Genomic DNA, 19,067 nt, shown 5'->3' on the forward strand with positions numbered 1-19,067 from the left:
GATAAGTTGAGGTAATAAAGAACCCTTTATATAATGTATTCTCGGTTTTAGTTTTCTGTAAAAGAAAACTTTTGTGCAGGCTTTGTCTGTCCGTCCGCACTTTATTCTGTCCGCATTTTTTCTGTCCGCACTTTTCTGTCCGCCCTCAGATCTTAAAAACTACTGAGGTTAGAGGGCTGCAAATTGGTATGTTGATCACCCACCCTCCAGTCATCAAACATACCGAATTGCAGCCCTCTGGCCTCAGTAGTTTTTATTTTATTTTAGGTTAAAGTTAGCCATAATCGTGCTTTTGGCAATTATGTGGGATAGGCCACCACCGGGCGGTGGTTAAAGTTTCATGGGCCGCGGCTCATACAGCATTCTACCGAGACCACCGAAAGATAGATCTATTTTCGACGGCCTTGATTATACGCTCTAGCGGCTTTACGGAAAACTCGATTGCCCCAAAGAAACTTCGGCGCATTTTTTACTTGTTCAAAGTAACATTCAGTTACATGAACTATTAATTATCTAGAAACAAGGGGAGAGCTCCCTATCGTTATCCGTTCACGAATTGCATATTGCGGTCACCTGTGAAGTAATTCTTTCAGTAGATAAATGAGTTATGCTAAAACGTCAATAAAAAACGCTTTGAACGGGAAAAATTATCAGCAAAAAATAAGACTAAAATTGAAGAAATTACAAATTTTCGCACAAATATGAAGAGAATAACCAGGTCATATCATCCGTTCAGACAGGCACTTGGAGACACCATTCTAAAACAGCGTTGTCCTTCTTAAGAATGTCTGAAGCTACCATACTTTCATTGCCAAATCTATACAGATATGTATTACTGAGCGTACTTCAAAATAAAAATGCAGTTGCTGTTAGTGTTGCCGTGAGATTTTCTAAATTCAACCAGTAACTAAACTTAACTGTATATTTCTATTCGAAAAATATATGAAATTTTATTGACAAACGGTTTTGTTAATTGATTCAGCTAAAGACAAAAAGTCATGTCCTTGTATAAGTGATAATTTTATTTAACTGTTATATATGAATGTCGAAAACACACAAAAGTGATGGTGTGTACTAAAGCCTTCACTAAAACAATACTGTTTATATTTTATCTTTCAAGCTTAGTTTGAGTAAATAAAGTAAGTATATAATAAAAGAATCATAGAATAACTTTAAAAAATAAGCTAAAAGCATTAATTAAAACAAAACCAAATTCAAAAAAATATATAACAGCCTTCTACAAACATAATAAATCAAGAGAATCATAGAATAACTTTAAAAAATAAACTTAAAGATTTCGTTCATTAATTACAGAAAACACATAATCTTGGTAAAACTAGAATATGAAAAAAACCAAATTGCAAAACAAAAAAAAATATATAATCTGATGATTCTAAAAAGATAGTATGTGGATATCTCGGTGTAGCCTATTCTCAGAAACTCGTTTTCTGTTATGAACAGGCTTATTATTGCATCATCATACGAGGTAATGATAATTTCTTTAAACAACAACGGTGTTAAAAGTTAGCTGTTTGGAGTAAACTGGAAATTATGTTAATTCAAAAATTTAACAAACCTCTTCCATTGGACACAGTGCTTCACGCTAAAAGTCAGACTCTCGATTAAGTTTGTTTTTATGATAAACTGAAGAAATTTTATTCATACAGCAGACGATGCTATTTATGAACTGGAAGAGTAAACTGCGTCACGTAACAGTTACTGCAGACATAATAAATGAATCTCTCCATTGCTAAAACATACATATAGTATCGCTCAGTCTCTAAAAGAAAAAAAATAATGAAGACAGCAGACTCTCTCTCTCTCTCTCTCTCTCTCTCTCTCTCTCTCTCTCTCTCTCTCTCTCTCTCTCTCTCTCTCTCTCATCATAACAATGCATTCGTTCCTTTTCGTTGGACATTGCTCAAATTTAACTCTTGATTTCATTATTCGTTTCGATTATCATTCCGTTCAATGTGGTGTCATAAATTCTAAGGTTGCTTGGTAAGTTACGTCGAAAAATGTTTATTTTGCTCAGAACTGTCGTTGCAAATTACAACTTGAACGAACATTACTACTGCATTTAAGTATCAATGATTTCATTATCGTAGACTATGATTGAAAGTTATAACAGGTCAAGCAAAAAACAAACACAATAAGACGGAAGCTCCTCCCCTTTCTAAAGTTGCCAGATGTATTATTGAGCAACATATGTCCGAAGATTTAAAAAAACTGTATCCTCACTTTCCTTGCCGAGTGTACATAGCTCGAAGACAATAATATATTCTTTCATCACGGAACTAGCTTAGTATTCTATATATATATATATATATATATATATATATATATATATATATATATATATATATATATATATACATCTATATACATAATACATATATATACATATATACATATATATATATATATATATATATATATATATATATATATATATATATATATATATATATATATACATCTATATACATAATACATATAGATATATGTATACATAACTATATATATATATATATATATATATATATATATATATATATATATATATATATATATATATTATTGTTATTCCATTCGTTCTTTCAGTGGTCTTTCTTAATACTGAACTTTTAACTCACCGTATTTTACCTCTTTGTTAGCTTTGTTTATCGATAAACCTTAACTGGAGTTAATAAACGAAATTTGAAAAACCATTACCATGTATTTAAAATCAAAATGATGAAAATAACACATATTCATGATTAATCATTCACTAATGATATAACAACACAAGAATAACAACTTAATACAACTTTAACATGTATAACACCCTTTGCACACAACTATCATAATATTGTGACAACCAACCTACAGAATATGAGAATGAGCAATATCTCGAGTACTTACAATGTTTACCAAACTTCCAGGTGTAACTCCCCGCGTGAACACAGAATAATGAATCTAACTGTAGTAAATGGGTTCTACTTACAAAATTATCTAAACACAAGGACCCCGGACTCAAAAGTGGAGGAGACAAAACTCACAATGAAAAAAGAAAACAAAGAACACTCTTGTCACCAGAGGTCTTGCAAAGAAACTTTTCATCACGAAAACTTGTAGAATTTCACTTATTGCAAATTATAATTAAAAATATATTAGTAAATAACATTTTATTTTATATAACAATGTATATACAGTATATATATATATATATATATATATATATATATATATATATATATATATATATATATATATATATATATATATATATTCTTGAACTAAACTTTATCTGTGGCTTTATATATTTCTTAAGAAACATACATGGGTGATTAAGTAGATTCTTCTCCAATATAGTGTTCAGCAAACAATACGATTAGAACCGAGATATATGAGTCTAGGTCACGTGTATGTGAGACCAAGAAGATTCCTTCACATCTTCTCCGTCTCCCCCACCCCTCCCCAACGCCCCTCCAAAAATTTAATAAAATCAATTCAAAAATAAACTAAAGAAGTGATCTGATGGACGGCGGTACGAGGGCGTGCACATCGAAGGAGACAGAGGCCAGGACGCCCTTAGAAGGCGACCAGACTCCGAAGTGACTTATGGGCCGTCCCTGAACTTCGTATGGGACGGAGAGGGCAATCGTCTTCCTATTGTACTTCCTCAAAGGAATCAGGGTACCATTCTCGTCCGGGACTTGTCTGAAATCCGGTGCGGTGCCCTGGGCTTTGATCATAAACTGGGCGTCTGGAAATAAGAATGGCCGTAATTAGATTGGCATTCAGTACAAAAAATTCATTATTATTGCTCTTGAAGCATTTTCGCTGTTCTTACTGTCTCAGTTATGAAGAATTCTCTCTCTCTCTCTCTCTCTCTCTCTCTCTCTCTCTCTAGATACACCATCTTATATCTACCATATACATGCACACGTAGATGCACAATCTTATATCCATTCATAATAAATACAGGAAGATTCTTTATTGCATTATAAAAATTTAAATATTATTCACTGCAGCACTTGAATTCAGTCTTGTCATTCTCTTTGCTTTTTACTTTTCATACTTAATTTAATCTCCCTTCTTGTAATCAATATGTTAACTTTCATCTTTTAATGAAATATTCTAATCCTGCACAAAGTCAGACCAACATCTGAGCTCGATATTTCCTGTAAAATATAGAACTCAGCAAACAATGGTAGTTTGTATTTACTACAATCATAACATAGATAGGTAGACAGATTAAAAATCTAACATCGAAGAGTAAAAGTCTTATAGAAGAAAATACTGATGTTAAAAGTACGTGAAAATTATCTTGACGCAAACTTACTTTTTAAGAAATAATCGATACAAAGAAAACTAGGCTAATTGCCTCGCGCCTATAGCTGGTCTTCTAGCTATCTCGCAGTTGAAAAATAATTCTGACTCTAACAAAGAAAGAAAACATGGTGTGAAAATCATTGTTTTTGTGCTAGCAAATAACGATCCCAGTAGATAAGTATGCTAACTTTTCCTCAAAAAATAATTTCTTCTATAAGACTTTTACCCTTCGATGTTAGATTTTTAATCTGTCTATCTATCTATGACGACGTTACATTGTTTGCTGAGTTATATATCGAGCTGAGATGTTGGTCTGAGTTTGGTGTAGGATCAGAACCTGCGTTGGACACCACAGTCTTAGAATGCCTTCTTACGCAAAGCAATAAATTTATCAATCTCCCGAAATACGTCCTATGATGTAGAATGAAGAAAACGATCTTACCTGGAACACTGCCATCGTAAGTGAACTGATCAACCCTGATGGTGGCGGTATCGACCAGTGTTACTGCAGAGGAACTGATGAAGGGCTTGTAACTACTGAGGCCTCGAACCACTTGGGGTTCTGGTAGCCTCAGGCCACGGGGAATTTTCACGTTGCCGAAGTCGACCTGTAGGAGATATTTCTTAAGTGTCCTCATTTGCATATTATTATTCTTCCTCCGTCGAGTTTCAAGAGACTTATTCTTTTAATGTCTGCGCTATTATTATCATCACTGAACTCATTCTTTATTCACTTTGAGGAAAAGTATGCATTGTAGAAGACTGCCTCTTCATTACGGAGCTTGTGGCTTGCAAATTGTAACCTTGTTAAAACTTAAATAATAGCATTAAAGCTCATAATTCATCAAACGTAAGAATGTATTGAAGAATAATTTCAGGGATTCATTCCCTAACCACTGCAGACCATAAACAGAGAGTAAATAACTCCATCTTTTATCATTTTTCCGGTAAATTACATCATTACTTCGTTAAATCGATTGTCTAAGACCAAGCAGACTATTTTTTTCTATATTTCACCGTCTTCTATATTTCTATCTAACAGTACCTTGACATATCTCAAATAAACAGAACCGTGAAGAAGCATTAACTCCAGAACGTAAGATCCTTTAAAGGAAAATTGACTCATTTTATGCATAGAATTAATGAATGTATCTAGACTTTGGATATCGAGTCAATAAAACAAATGTCCTTCAGTAGACAAATAAAAATGAGACAAGTATTGCAGGGAGCGCTGCTGACGATGTATGTGCCTTTCGGTAAAGAGGGTGTTTACTTTAAAAATATTCAAGAAGATGATTCTCCCTTCTTGCTAAAAATCCTTCTGCCTTGTTGTTAACAGTGAGTTTATATTCAAGGAAGCGGCTATTTTTACAAGAGATATGTTATCCCCAAGGTACAAAAGTACAACCAAAATACATCCTTGCCCTAACCTAACCTAACGTACAGCGTCCTTAATTCATTAAGGCAGCATTACCTCCAGCCCCTTTGTAAGCCCGTAACAATTACAACTGGCATAAAAGTAGCTGGGATGTATATTCCACGGCAATTTTTAAAAAATGTTTATCCTAAAATTATTTCCATTTATCCATAAAAAAAAAACTCTTAATAATTAAAGATCATCAACAAACGATTTTTTAAAATTTATTTGTTCTTTATAACCCCGTAAATGTTATGGGGATATAAAAGTAGCCAGTAAGTATATTCCACGATAATTTTTTTAAATGTTTACCCTGAAATAATTTCCATTTATCCATAAATGTCTTAGTAAAGAATCACCAACAAACTTAGCTTTTTTTTATTTATTCGTCCTTTATAACCCCGTAATATTTATGGGGTTACAAAAGTAGCCAGTGCGTATATTCCAATATCAATTTTATAAAATGTTTACCCTAAAATTATTTCCATTTTTCCATTAAAATATCTTACTAAGTAGAGATCACAAATAATTGTTTTTTCAATTATTTATCCTATACCTTATAAAGGAAATTTACCAAGCTACTTTCTGCATAATTATCCCAATTCATGCAGTGAAAAGTATACCACTGTCTCAAGAAAATTTCTTGTAATGAAGGAAGACAAAATGAAAACTTACGCCAACTTCTTTGCACCAGATAGACAGCCACAGGATATTATCGATGGACTGCTGTCCTTCCTTAGTTCTAGGAAGCTTGAGAACCACGTTCCTATTACGGTAAACACCCAGAGGTTCAAGGCTACAGGAAGAGAGAACACAATAGTTAAATAAATGAAACTGCACTGCTCTATCTTTCACAAGATTGGTATAATATTAAAATAAAAATCATCTATTAAACTTTCCAAATAAGAAAGTCTCAACATGTCTTGGTCTTTAGGATATAAGTTAACAACATTTAACCATGTTCTTTAAATCAAGGATGTTTAAACTTAGTATTTCAAATAGATATATATAATTTTTTTTTTTTGCTCTCGCAACCAACAGAAACCATATTCTTATCGAACTTACTTCACTAGTTAAAAATGATTTCTCAAAAAATAAAAAAACACACAACACGTGGAAATCTTTGACCTGCATATTTTTAACTCCCTCTTTAGACATAAACTTTCTGACAACCAAAAAATGAACTTAGATGAAAGGAACTGGGTCAAATCAGTTCCCCAATTTTCCACTGAACTTACCTGCCACGTTCGTCAGGGATAATGAAACCTTGGCCGCTTGGTTCAGGCGTCTTATTGCCAGCAAAGAAGAACACAGCTGAAACCATACAATGGCGTTTTATATACACAGGGTAAATCATACTGTAAAATTTAACGAGTATTTATATCAGTATCCTGCAAGATTCTTATCCTAGTCAGAAGGAAACCTGTAATAGTAATAAAAATCAAATACAGGTGTTGGAAAACTATATGATTTCACAGTTATGTATAGAAATATTCCACAGGTGAAAACTAACACAGCCTTTTGTATTTCTCATATTATCGACCAGAAATTACACATACCTATGTTTTTACACTAAGCGGAAATCTAATGTTTTTTTAGCACTCGAGAAGGAAAATCACTGTTATAATCAGAAATTTTGTTTCATATCGAGCAGAAATCATATGTACGACTACTACTTATGTATTTAAATGCTTAGCATAAACTATACATAGTGTACAACAGATGTTTACTTGAAACTTTGCATCGCTTAGAAATACAGTTGTTTACCTGTATTTCTATATTGAGTTAAAATGCCTTTATAGCAACTCACCTGGAGCATCCCCATCAAAGCTGAAGTTTTCAATATAAAGAGTAAATTTATCAACGGCGTAAACATCACCAGAGACTTCATGCTTCAGCATAGACAACTTCCCAATGTAAGCACCCTTATACGCAGATGCGTAACTCACCACGACACCTGTTGACAAAAACAAGAAGCCGTTACAATAATAATAATAATAATAATAATAATAATAATAATAATAATAATAATAATAATAATAATAATAATAACAAAATGTAGAATCTGAGCAAGCCGATTTCTTGAGAGAGTCCACTTCGGCGTAGCTGAATAATGAGCAAATATGAGCTCCTATATAAGATTTACGACATTATGTACAGAAACAATAAGTTCTACATTTGATTGTTTTCGTTGTGGATGAGCTAAAGTAGAAGGGGCTGTGAATGATTTTGTGATTTTCAGCTTATTGCGGATTATTGAACATCGAAGATCGTGAAACTTATGATTAACTTGATTTCGTGACTTCAGTTTCCCTAAGTCTTCTGTTTTGGCAAATATATTTTCTAAAAGGAAAAGCATAAATGTTAATACCCAAAATATGAGCTTTCTCTTTATATATATATATATATATATATATATATATATATATATATATATATATATATATATATATATATATAATATATATATATATATATATATATATATATATATATATATATATATATATATATATATATATATATATATATATATATATATATATATATATATATATATATGTATGTATAAATAAATATATTTATATACTACAGTATATATCAAACTAAAAGTATCAAAAAAATCATATCGTAAATATTATTTAAAATGTCGGTATGTAAAACTAAACAATCACCTTCATATAAGCTTTCGTTGTGGACGAGTCAAACTGGGACTATCTGAATAAGTTGTTACATATTTATTTTATGAAAGTTAGGCTGTCAAGACAAGCCCTGGGGAACTCTCAGCCATTCAGTGCTGAAGACAGTAAAAAGAGGGAGCTACAATGGTTGCACAACAAGATAAAGAGGTCCAGAAAATGAAGGAGAGGAATTACAAGATCTAAAGTTAGTTATAAATGATCTGAAAACCCTGAACTCTTTTAGGAGGCTAATTAGTTAGAGATGATGAAGTAGCAGTTAGAGGCTGGACAGCAGGGTTGAAAGAAGGGAGCGGGAATGGAGTTAAAGTAACAGGCTAAAAAGTGGTACAACTAGGGTTCGAAAGGGCGCCAAAACACCCTTTAGTAATGCCTATGGTGCCCTGACGACATCACCTCCCTACTATACAAGGCTGAACAAACTATGCTAGAAATGAGTAGATTGTCGTAAATCGTGATACAGGATTTACATGGTTCATGACATCGGGTTCCTCAAGTTCCCTACTTTCTTAAATAGCTACTTCAGGGGTATCAAACTCAAATCCTTTCGAGGGCCAATTATGCACTTGGTTAAGGTCTCGAGGGCCATCAAAGATTTGGTAATTATCTATTGGCAAGACTGAAGATTACAACTTATTTTCCTGCAATAAAAGAGCCTTATTGCCAGCAATTATAATATGAAATAAATTAATAAATTATTGTCATATGAATGAAAGGTAAAACTTATTATGTCTCGTTTTAACAGTTTAGTAACTTTAGTTAAATTTTCCTCAATTCTAACAGTTACAGTAGCTCGAGTTGAAAAATCTCTTGGCACCTCGCGGGCCCCTTAAGACCATCCCGCGGGCCATGAGTTTGACACCCCTGAGCTACTTTGACCACACGCTAGTGAGAAATGATATCCGTCACTTGAGCTCTTCCAGAGAGTGACTAAATACACTGTCAACAAGAAATGAGTTCAGTACTCACCCAAAACGAATAGAATCGCCCAGCACGACGCCATGTTTTCACTGTTTCACGTCCTTCCCTGAATATGGAATGTCCCTCACCCGAGTTGTGTTGCCTCTTATAAGCTATCGAAGTTGCTTGCCGGTCTCCTCCCTCCCGGCCGTTCCATACCCCAGTCCAGATGCCCCACACTCGCTCCCACGGTAGACCGAGTTACGTCCAACTCCCCCCGCCCCACCTCCACCCCCTCAACGTATTTCATTCAAGGAAAATCCAATTTGGGGAAGGCTCGAAAATCCACCGCTGTAGGAAACCACCCACACTTGTTTTGAATCATCATTTATTTTTTTTTAATTGGGAATGTTTGATGTAAGCAGGGTACGAAGGCTGATGCGTTTAAGGTGTTTAATTTAATGACATTGAATGTATATATTTGTGTATATTTGCGATATAGCAGGTATTCAATGGATTACACCTGCGTACAAAAGGAAAAAGATAATCTAGTTGGGCAAGAATAATGAATAAGCATCAGAGTGTCGACAAAAGTGCCATTAAATATATAAGGAATAATCAGGAACGCTGATGCTAAGGATTGTTAATTGTTTTTACCACGAAAGCAGAGTGTCACTTTAAATTTAGTTACATACATGCATACATAAACACAAACACATAATATGCATAGTTTAAACAGACGGCATGCATATGCATAAATGGGATGAAGACATTCATTAATGGTTTATATATTTATGAATATTTTATCTAGTAATCACTGATATAAGTTTCATGTCCGCAAAAGCCTTTATAAATGAAGAACAGATTTTTTCAGGGTTAGTGATTTATTTTTTACTTGGTTAGAAGAAAAAAAACTCAGCTAATTGCAGAAAACAGTTCTAACAGTAAAACATCATTCTACCAGTCACTCGACCTCAGTATTCCAGGTTCCGTTTCTCAATGACAGTTTCATTCATCTTATTAAAAAGGGATTTTTTTTATATTTCTTAACGAAATGTTAACTCGCGTCACGTCCCTGAATAAGAAAACTGATCAAAGCAACAACAAAAAATATTAAATTCATGCCGTCAGTGAATGCAAAACAAACAAATAAATAAATAAAAATTTAAATATAATATATATACATATATATATATATATATATATATATATATATATATATATATATATATATATATATATATATATATATATATATATATATATACTGTATAAATATGGCGTTTGTTTCCTAGCGGCTGAACTCGGTTACCCAGCATGGAATTTGCTGGGATGCCAGCGGGCGCGTTTGTTTGAGGGTTCGTGTTCGTATTCTTGGGTGGGCACGTTTTCGTACAGCGTCTCTCAGCCAACGTCTCGGTTTTCCTAGAGTGTCTTTCCCTGCAGGTATTTTTCAGGACATCGGTTACATCATTTTTCCTACTCTTCTTTTACTTTGCTTCTTCCTTTTTTGCTAACCAGGATAGCTATATCTTCCTGTTAGCATCGTCAGCTAAATTAAGCACCTCTTGCTAAATACAAAGCCTTCCTTACCTACCATTCTTCTATCAAGGTTTATATATACATACATAAATACACTCACGGATATATATATATATATATATATATATATATATATATATATATATATATATAGAGAGAGAGAGAGAGAGAGAGAGAGAGAGAGAGAGAGAGAGAGAGAGAGAGAGAGAGAGAGAGATCGGCTTTTCTTCCATATCTCGCTCTCTATGTTTTAATGCATTTCCATTATTCCATAGGGCCTTAAGCCGAAACGCTACACGTTAGTAAACCATCAATACTACAGTATATTATTATAACAAGAAAATGAAAATATTTGCAAAGGGCATTAAACAAAATAACAAAACGTCTTGATAGCCTATGCCTCAACAAGTAAATAGCTTGACAGTACGGTGCTTCTTTATGTGTTGCATGAGTATCACCTAGCTCTCCAGTCATTCAAAACATTGACGATTTATAAACGTACCGTATTTGCTGCGATATTTCAGTGCCATAAAATAGAGTATTGCTCTGTTATAAAATTGCACCATTTATAAATGCAGATTGCCCCTAACTGAAAAGGAGGATATAAAATAGATTGTCAAAGGACACAATTCGTCAACGAAATGACGAAAAAGGAAACCTCCTAGTAAACAGGTCGGAGAGGATTTCACGGGATTCCCCATGCGCCCTTACCTTCTTTTTTTTCTTCTTCTTCTTCTTCCTTTCTTTATCGTTATACCTTCTTCCTACTACCTGTGATATGATGTAATCTAATGTGTTAGTAAGGGTAACTTTGTATTTGCAGTAGACTATACATATCTATGTAAGTAGTCTACCGTGCATTCAAACATATATACTTTAAAAGGGTATGCTGAATGTACATAAGATACTTTGTATTTTTAGGGATGCTACACACTAAATAAATATATCTATCGTTTCAACACTTTTACGTTAGTTACGATTTTATTAGTGTTTTGCAAGCAGTCTTTTGTTGCTGAAAACAAAACGCGCACCATCGGTAACGCCAGCTGTCGGCTTGATGTTAGTGTAGGATTAAACATACAATAAACAAGAAGATATAACGTTGTTAATTACGAACAAGACGTAAGTTTATACGAAGTATATACCTGAAAATGGGTTTGGATCCGTCCTTCACATATCGACTTTTTTAGGTTCAGAAGACCCGGTCGTTCCTTTATGAAGTGGAATTTTTTTTTTAAGTTAATCAACAATACCGTTATGATTTTTTTCAACTTGCTCATATCTTCAATAGTACTCCCTATCATTTAATCACATGGCCATAAGATGCTAATGTAACTTTTTTTTTTTTGAGCTTTAAGTCTTTCTTACCTAGTTATAAAGAATATTTTTGAGAGAGAGAGAGAGAAACCAAACTATAGGCCTCATTTGCACAGGACATCGAAAATGCTCTAGGATACCTATTTTTTCTTCATGGTTTGAATTTAGACATCGTCTCTTTTCGGTCGAGTGCGGCTGGCATTAAGGAGGCATCGTGAAAAGCATTTCTGAATGTTTCAGTACAACTCATTTGTTCTACTTGTTGTTGTATAGAAATGCTCTGACCGTCTTAGTATCGTGCGCTGATGCCATCAAGGAATGGGATGGAATATAGAATTTAGGCCAAAGTACAAGCGCTGGGACCTACGTGGTCATTCAGCGCTGAAAGAGAAATTACAGTACGAAGGTTTGAAAGATGTAACAGGAGGAAAACCTCGCAGTTGCACTCTGAAACAATTGTTAGAGAGGGTGGAAAGTCAGATGGAAGAAAGAGAATATGAACAGTGGTACAGTAAAAGGAGTGAAAGAGGTTGCAGCTAGGGGCTGAAGGGACACTGCAAAGACCCTAAGTAATGCCTGCAGTGTACCACGTGAGATGCACTGATGGCACTACCCCCCCACGGGGGCCTATGGAAGAGGCAATATTTGCACCGCCTGTCCCTAAAGGTTTTGCAATTTGATTTTGTTCCTTTATCATCGAATTTAATAGCCTCAATTGATATTAACCTTTCCTGTAGGTCATAACAATTAGCTAAGCTATAGTATCTTGTTTCCTGTAATTGTCTTGGATATGTTTCTTATCATTGTTTTTTCTATTGCCTCTTTAACAAGGTTTTTCCTATTTTTTTTTCTTTTAACTGCAATACACCTGTTATACATTTTAAGCCTCGTATAATAATCTTGGAATGGAATGTAAAATTTAGGCCAAAGGCCAAGCACTGGAACCTATGAGGTCATTCACTGTTGAAAATAATATTTAAACAATTTTTAGGAAATGGTGGAAAGTAAGATGGACAAAAATATGAACGGAGGTGTTGTAAAAGGAATGAAATGGGTTGCGACAAGGGGCCGAAGGGTGGTGCAGAGAACCTTAAGTAACGCACGTGTTAAGTATGATGACAGCACAAGCCCTCAACAGGGACATTCAATCTTGAATTAGCTTCTTTGGTACATATGCCCATCTTACTCATTTCCAGTTTTATGCTACAAATGAAAAATGAACACTCCCAGTAATCAGTTTTCTCTGGTTAGGAGATATTTACCTTTTGACAATCACATTTAAGAAAAATATATTTTTTTGAGTATGTATAAATACTGTATTTGTTAAAATGTAAACTCACTATGTACATGCAAAAAGGTTTCTGAAACTTCATTGTTATGAGAAGCCACACGAAATGCATATTCATTTGGCCCTGTGTTATTAAGAACCGTAAAATGCATATGCTTTCAGTCCCTTGCACTCCAGTAATGCATAGTGTACTCAGCTTGGCTAAGTGTGTACTCTCTCTTGACTTTCAAGTAAAAGGGCAATCATTCTTTAGCCCCAAAATCTTAATATCTAAATACATGTTATAGCTGTTGAAACTAATTCTGAGTTACACAATTGGTTTTAAGTTATTTTGTACTCGGTATTTCATACATGTCAACTACATTTAAACGTCCCTGTTCAGCTAACATGGTATTGAGTTATTATCTGCATCCATTGACTGCAGTACTGGCAGCCATGTTTAATATTTAATACACGTATTCTACTACTGACAAAACTAGTTGACAAGACATTTTATATATTGTTAAAAGAATTAATAATCTGTCAGCAATGTCTAATGTTTAGGCTCATTGTCTAACCAGCTTCACTAGTCATGACACATAAAAGTAACTTCAGTATTAATAATCAATTTCAAAAAATAAAACACTTAAGAACATCAAAGTTCATACAAGAGGGAAGTATTAATAGCTCTACAAAACAAATGTATGATGCATTAATGGCTCTACAGAACAAATGTATGAAGCATTAATGGCTCTACAAAACCAATGTATGAAGCATTAATGACTCTACAAAACCATAGCTGCACACAAGACCACTACTGTATTCTATTGGCTATTATCCTCAATGAGTTTCATCACAGCATGAGTTCAACTACTTTCTAGAAAATCTTTGTCTCCTAGGGGAACAGAATGTGAAAATTGACATTCTCTACAAATAATTCAAAACCATTAGTCCTCCATTATTAGGAATGCAACAAAGCTTGAATTTACATTTTGAGAGGTTTCCAGTGTTCAAACAGTGGCATTATAGTCATTTCAAACAAAAATTTAGTGTTTAGTCCCATATCCCAATGCACTTGCAATTTCCCCATATTACTCTCAAACATGGCTCCTCAACATTTATCCCCAAATATTTGGATCACTGACCTATATTCCTATCAGTCTTTTGTTTGTTACAAAATTGTTTTCAGTAAAGAGTTCTTTAACATAATTTAAAATTTAACTACTGTAGTTGTTTAAAATCCTAAAAGCTTCATTAACACCAACTGTCAGCAGCCTTTTACATATTGTCTTCAGTCACCTGAACATCCTTAAAATAATTCAGTAAACCATCAGAGTTTGCTAATACCAAGATGAAAAGCCCTGCTGTAAAGCCATCAGCACTTCTTTATTATTAAGACAATACAAAATGTGTTAAAGGAGATTTTATTCATGTATTATAAGGTAGCATAACAAGGTGAATGGCTCGCATTTCAAGAATCTCTGGGGCTTGCATGAAGGGCTCATTCCTGAATGAAAAGTGAAAATTGCAGCAAGGTAAAGTTGAATTACTTGCTTAGCCAGGTGGGAAAAGACCACAGCAAACAGATTAAAAGTAAAAATGATAAAACAATGCAGTTAGATGGCAAAAAGAACTTTGCAAAGAACCGTTAATAAATCACACCATAAGCAGTACTACCATATGGGATGTGAAAGAGTAGGCTATATTTGGCTGCTGAAACTTTGGAAACTCAAAACATGAATGCCACTGACATTTTTAAGCCCCTCATAATACCCTAATCCTAAAATCGGCAGAGGAAGTCTCAAAAGTAAGTAACGTTTCCAATTTCGTCATTTTGGAGATGATGAGGGTTTAGTTATTCCATTAAAAAGATACTGTGAGTAAATACACCAAGTAAACTGTATAGCATAGTGGAAATTTGTGTATGGAAGTTTGAGTAACATAACATTTTCAAATTTTATACATATTTTCCATAAACATTAAAAAAACATTAGTAAAACAAAACCAATTAAGCAAGAAACATAAAAATCTCTCACAGACCCAAATTAATGAATACAAAGGATGTACATGGAGAACAGAAGCTAAAACTTTAAGTTTATTTACATATTGTTTTCCAGTCAACACAAGTAGCATCATGCCTTTTTACATTTACAATTCATACATTTATCAAAGATATAACATTGGTATAAATATACAATAGGATGAAAGACGAGAGCTTCCAACAGCGTAAAATGTTGCTCAGTTTAACAATAAACTGATATGCATAAGGTTTCTTGATTTTGTTTGAATTTTTGATACAGCTAACCAAAACTGTAAGCAATGATAAGTCCATTTTCTCTCCTCTTCCATAGCTCCTCAAAAGACCAAAAATACTCTGTTTTTTTAACATATGTTCCTGGCCCATTAATAAATTATTTAGGTTCACAGCTTTAAAAAGTCTGACATTTTCATAGCACTATAATCTCATTTAAAACTTTTATATTTTCTCATCAGCTGATGGTTGCAAGACAGCTCAGCTTAAAATAACAAAGAATTTTGTATTTTTTCCAGATATTTGGCATGGAAAAGTTTCAAAAAGCAACAATTTTTCAGTCAATACTATACACAGTATTCACAAAGGCAAGTCACAACATCAACTCTCAAGTCAAAATTTTATATCCAATAGCACTTCATACCTATATAATAATACATAATTTTCTCACTGAAAAGTAAAAAATTTTTCCAGACAAAAATTCTACACCATTTATGAATCTAAATTAACCAAATTTGGTATGCAGTCAGCTTAAAAAACAAGTACTGTATTTTGTAACTTCTTATGAATGTCAATAACGTACTTGTGTCAAAGGCCAATTTTCACTATGTTCTACTCTTAGCTATGAATCCTTCACAAGACTAATGTAAGATGGCTTCTGTCAATAAATAAAAATTCTCATACAACTTCTATGCTGTTTAATCCTATAAAAAAACTGACATTATTAGGGAGTGAGCAACCAATGTTATCTACCATGTGGCAACAGTTTTCCACATCAACTTCAATTATTTCTGACTCTGAAACAAGAAAAGCCACCTAGTGGAATCTTGCCAACTTACTCAACTCTAGCTGAAAAGACATACACAATGTAGCACTTAATGAAAAAAATGCTTTACAGTATAGCAATGTTCTATGTTCTATGCCAGTAATAGTCCCTTGTCTTCTGATTTAAGAACCTGTAGAGCCATTTGATTCTCATATTCATTTGCTTGTACTTAGTTGGCCTTTTTTCTCTCATTTCTTTTCCAAACATCTTCCGTTTCCTGAGCAGCATTTGGAATTCATTGCCTTTAAAGCCTCGGAGCCAAGCTGGAGTAGTGTACAAAACTTGAGCTGGATGTAAGGACCCATCACCCAAAATATCTATAAAAAAAGAGAAGTATATTTTGAATTAATCAACTAACCCTCTTTATTACAGTAATCAACAGCTTTTCAGAATACAACATATAACACATGGTTCTATATATAGTGTAAAACAGCAAAAAGACATCAACTAGTTGTCAAATACCAGGCTGTTCAGAGTTTAGGAAAATTTACAGCCAAAATTCATTGTCAAAAATTCACCACTGAACATATTCAATCAAACAAATCATTGCCAAGCAATTGATCACCAAAAAAGCAGAAAAAGAAAGAAGCGTGTGTGTGTGTGTGTGTGTGTGTGTGTGTGTACACTTACTCTCAGTTGTAGAGAGTATTTTAAAACATACAAATATACTGAAACAAAAGTAAAATCAAAATATATTTCATTTATTTCATAAAAGATACCAATGCACTGGATCAAAACAGTAAAATCAAAGAATATTTTGAAACAAAACTTGCTAAAATTTAATGAAAAAATTTTTAAAAACTATTTGCATATATAATGTCTAGTAAGAAATTATAGGTATATGAGTCACTCCATGCAAATAGTCAATAACTATTTCTGAACAAGTCTCAGAATCGGTTGGGCATAAAACTATACAATTTCTCTGTCTGAATAAACTGATGGGCTATTTCCAAAGAATCTCCCTAGCTAATTTACCTAAGGAAAATTCACTGTTTGGGGTCAGTCAGTTGACAGTAAAATAACTAAAATCAGATTAAATGACTATCAAACTATTTGCATGAACAAGTAATAAAAAAATGTTAGAGATGAATTACTTGATAGTGAATTGTTTGATAGTGAATTGTTCGATGGTGAATATGTTTGGTGGTGAATTGTTGATGGTGAATTTCCCACATACAGATTGTTCTAGTTGATATGTGACTAATTAAATCAATTAACAAAAACAGCAATAGCATGGCGATAAGTGCACCAGACCCCCGAGTCATAGTGAGGGGTAAAAATTTGAGCAGAGCAATATGAAAGTTAGATAGCTAGATAGGATGAGAATAAAGGAAAATAAGAGAAGTAAAAGATGAAAGCAATGTAATCTGGGTGGAAGGGATACCACAAAGAGATATAGTGCACAGCTAAAGGGTAAACTGGAGATGGTGCAATATTCCGACATGAAAAATAATATCAATTTGAAGAAGAAAGTTTGATATACAACAGAAACAATCAAATACTATAATAGGGTATCTTTTCAATCCTGTTCATACCCCTTCTTTTTTAAAATATATAATGCCAGTATACACTACCACTGACATTTTAGATGATACAAACCATTAGAGGTTAAAGTTTCACTGGGGCTAAAAAATGAAGTTTTCATAATAGAACTAATATTGTAATACTTACCTGAACATCTGAATTCGCCCTTAATCCCACTAGCCCGAACAACTCTCAATTAACAATCCCACTATTGGGAATTTCAACAGCCAGCATTACCGACGCTGCAGGTAAAATCTTGTCACTTGAGCTACCATAACAAATGGTTGGCAACACTGACACAGGTGTGCACTGACACTTCCACTTTCGTCAATTGCTTTATTCAAGGTCAAAATTGATGTGGGGAAAGGAGGGTGAGAATCATTCAGGTGTTCAGGTAAGTATTGCAATAGAAGTTTTATTATGAAAACTTCATATTGCAATATACTCCCTGAACACCTGAATTCGCCCGATTAACAACATTTAGAGGAGGGATCAATTCTATTGCAAGCCTTTTGACAACCGCAGAGATGGTAGTTCACCAATCTGCTCTGCATAAAATCTCCATTTAGTCATACACTCACCATATCAATCAATGCTTTCAGTGAAGAGACATGTTGGAGAGTACTTTGATCGACAGTCAGGTCTGTACTGTCTCGGTCCGTCGACCTCCCATGTGGTTCTTCAGAACCTCTCACGTACGGAGGAGTATGATGAAACTCCCATGTGGTTATTTAGAGCCTCTCATGTATGGAGGGAAATGAAGCAGTGTGCAGAGTCGCTGACCCTCCGCCATCCAGGTGCAGATAAGGCCTGATGACCAACAAGTAAAGATGTATCTCAGCACCGACGAAAGAGCCTAGCCTACTAGAGCACCTCCTTGGACTCTCATAGGAAAACTATCAAAGACTAAGATACTTAAAACGTATTAAACCCAAGTTCATGTGATTATACTATCACTGTTGCCTAAGATAATAGACTTCGCCACTACACGTGGACTAAGAGAATAA

The 19,067-nt window shown here is 33.9% G+C and overlaps 2 protein-coding genes across 7 annotated transcripts in view; both read right to left on the reverse strand.

Annotated features, from left to right (window-relative positions):
• Window positions 1-3,260: 3,260 nt before the first annotated feature.
• Window positions 3,261-9,549, reverse strand: LOC136839354 (protein Skeletor, isoforms B/C-like). Its single transcript, XM_067105255.1, has 6 exons — window positions 9,403-9,549; window positions 7,545-7,691; window positions 6,973-7,048; window positions 6,410-6,530; window positions 4,760-4,925; window positions 3,261-3,748 (listed from the first exon to the last, which is right to left on the reverse strand). Exons 1-6 carry the CDS (start codon window positions 9,434-9,436, stop codon window positions 3,504-3,506), a joined length of 789 nt encoding a protein of 262 aa, XP_066961356.1. The 5' UTR covers window positions 9,437-9,549; the 3' UTR covers window positions 3,261-3,503.
• A 5,992-nt stretch (window positions 9,550-15,541) lies between these two features.
• mRpL51 (mitochondrial ribosomal protein L51) overlaps window positions 15,542-19,067 on the reverse strand; it is a 29,921-nt gene continuing 26,395 nt past the window's right edge. For all 6 annotated transcript variants that reach the window (XM_067105257.1, XM_067105258.1, XM_067105260.1 and 3 more), the window contains one exon: window positions 15,542-16,853. In XM_067105257.1, coding sequence (XP_066961358.1) covers window positions 16,621-16,853 — 233 coding nt within the window. In that variant the 3' untranslated portion in view covers window positions 15,542-16,620. The remainder of the gene's footprint in view (window positions 16,854-19,067) is intronic.

Source organism: Macrobrachium rosenbergii, chromosome 6, assembly GCF_040412425.1.
Source record: "Macrobrachium rosenbergii isolate ZJJX-2024 chromosome 6, ASM4041242v1, whole genome shotgun sequence".
Classification (NCBI taxonomy): domain Eukaryota; kingdom Metazoa; phylum Arthropoda; class Malacostraca; order Decapoda; family Palaemonidae; genus Macrobrachium; species Macrobrachium rosenbergii.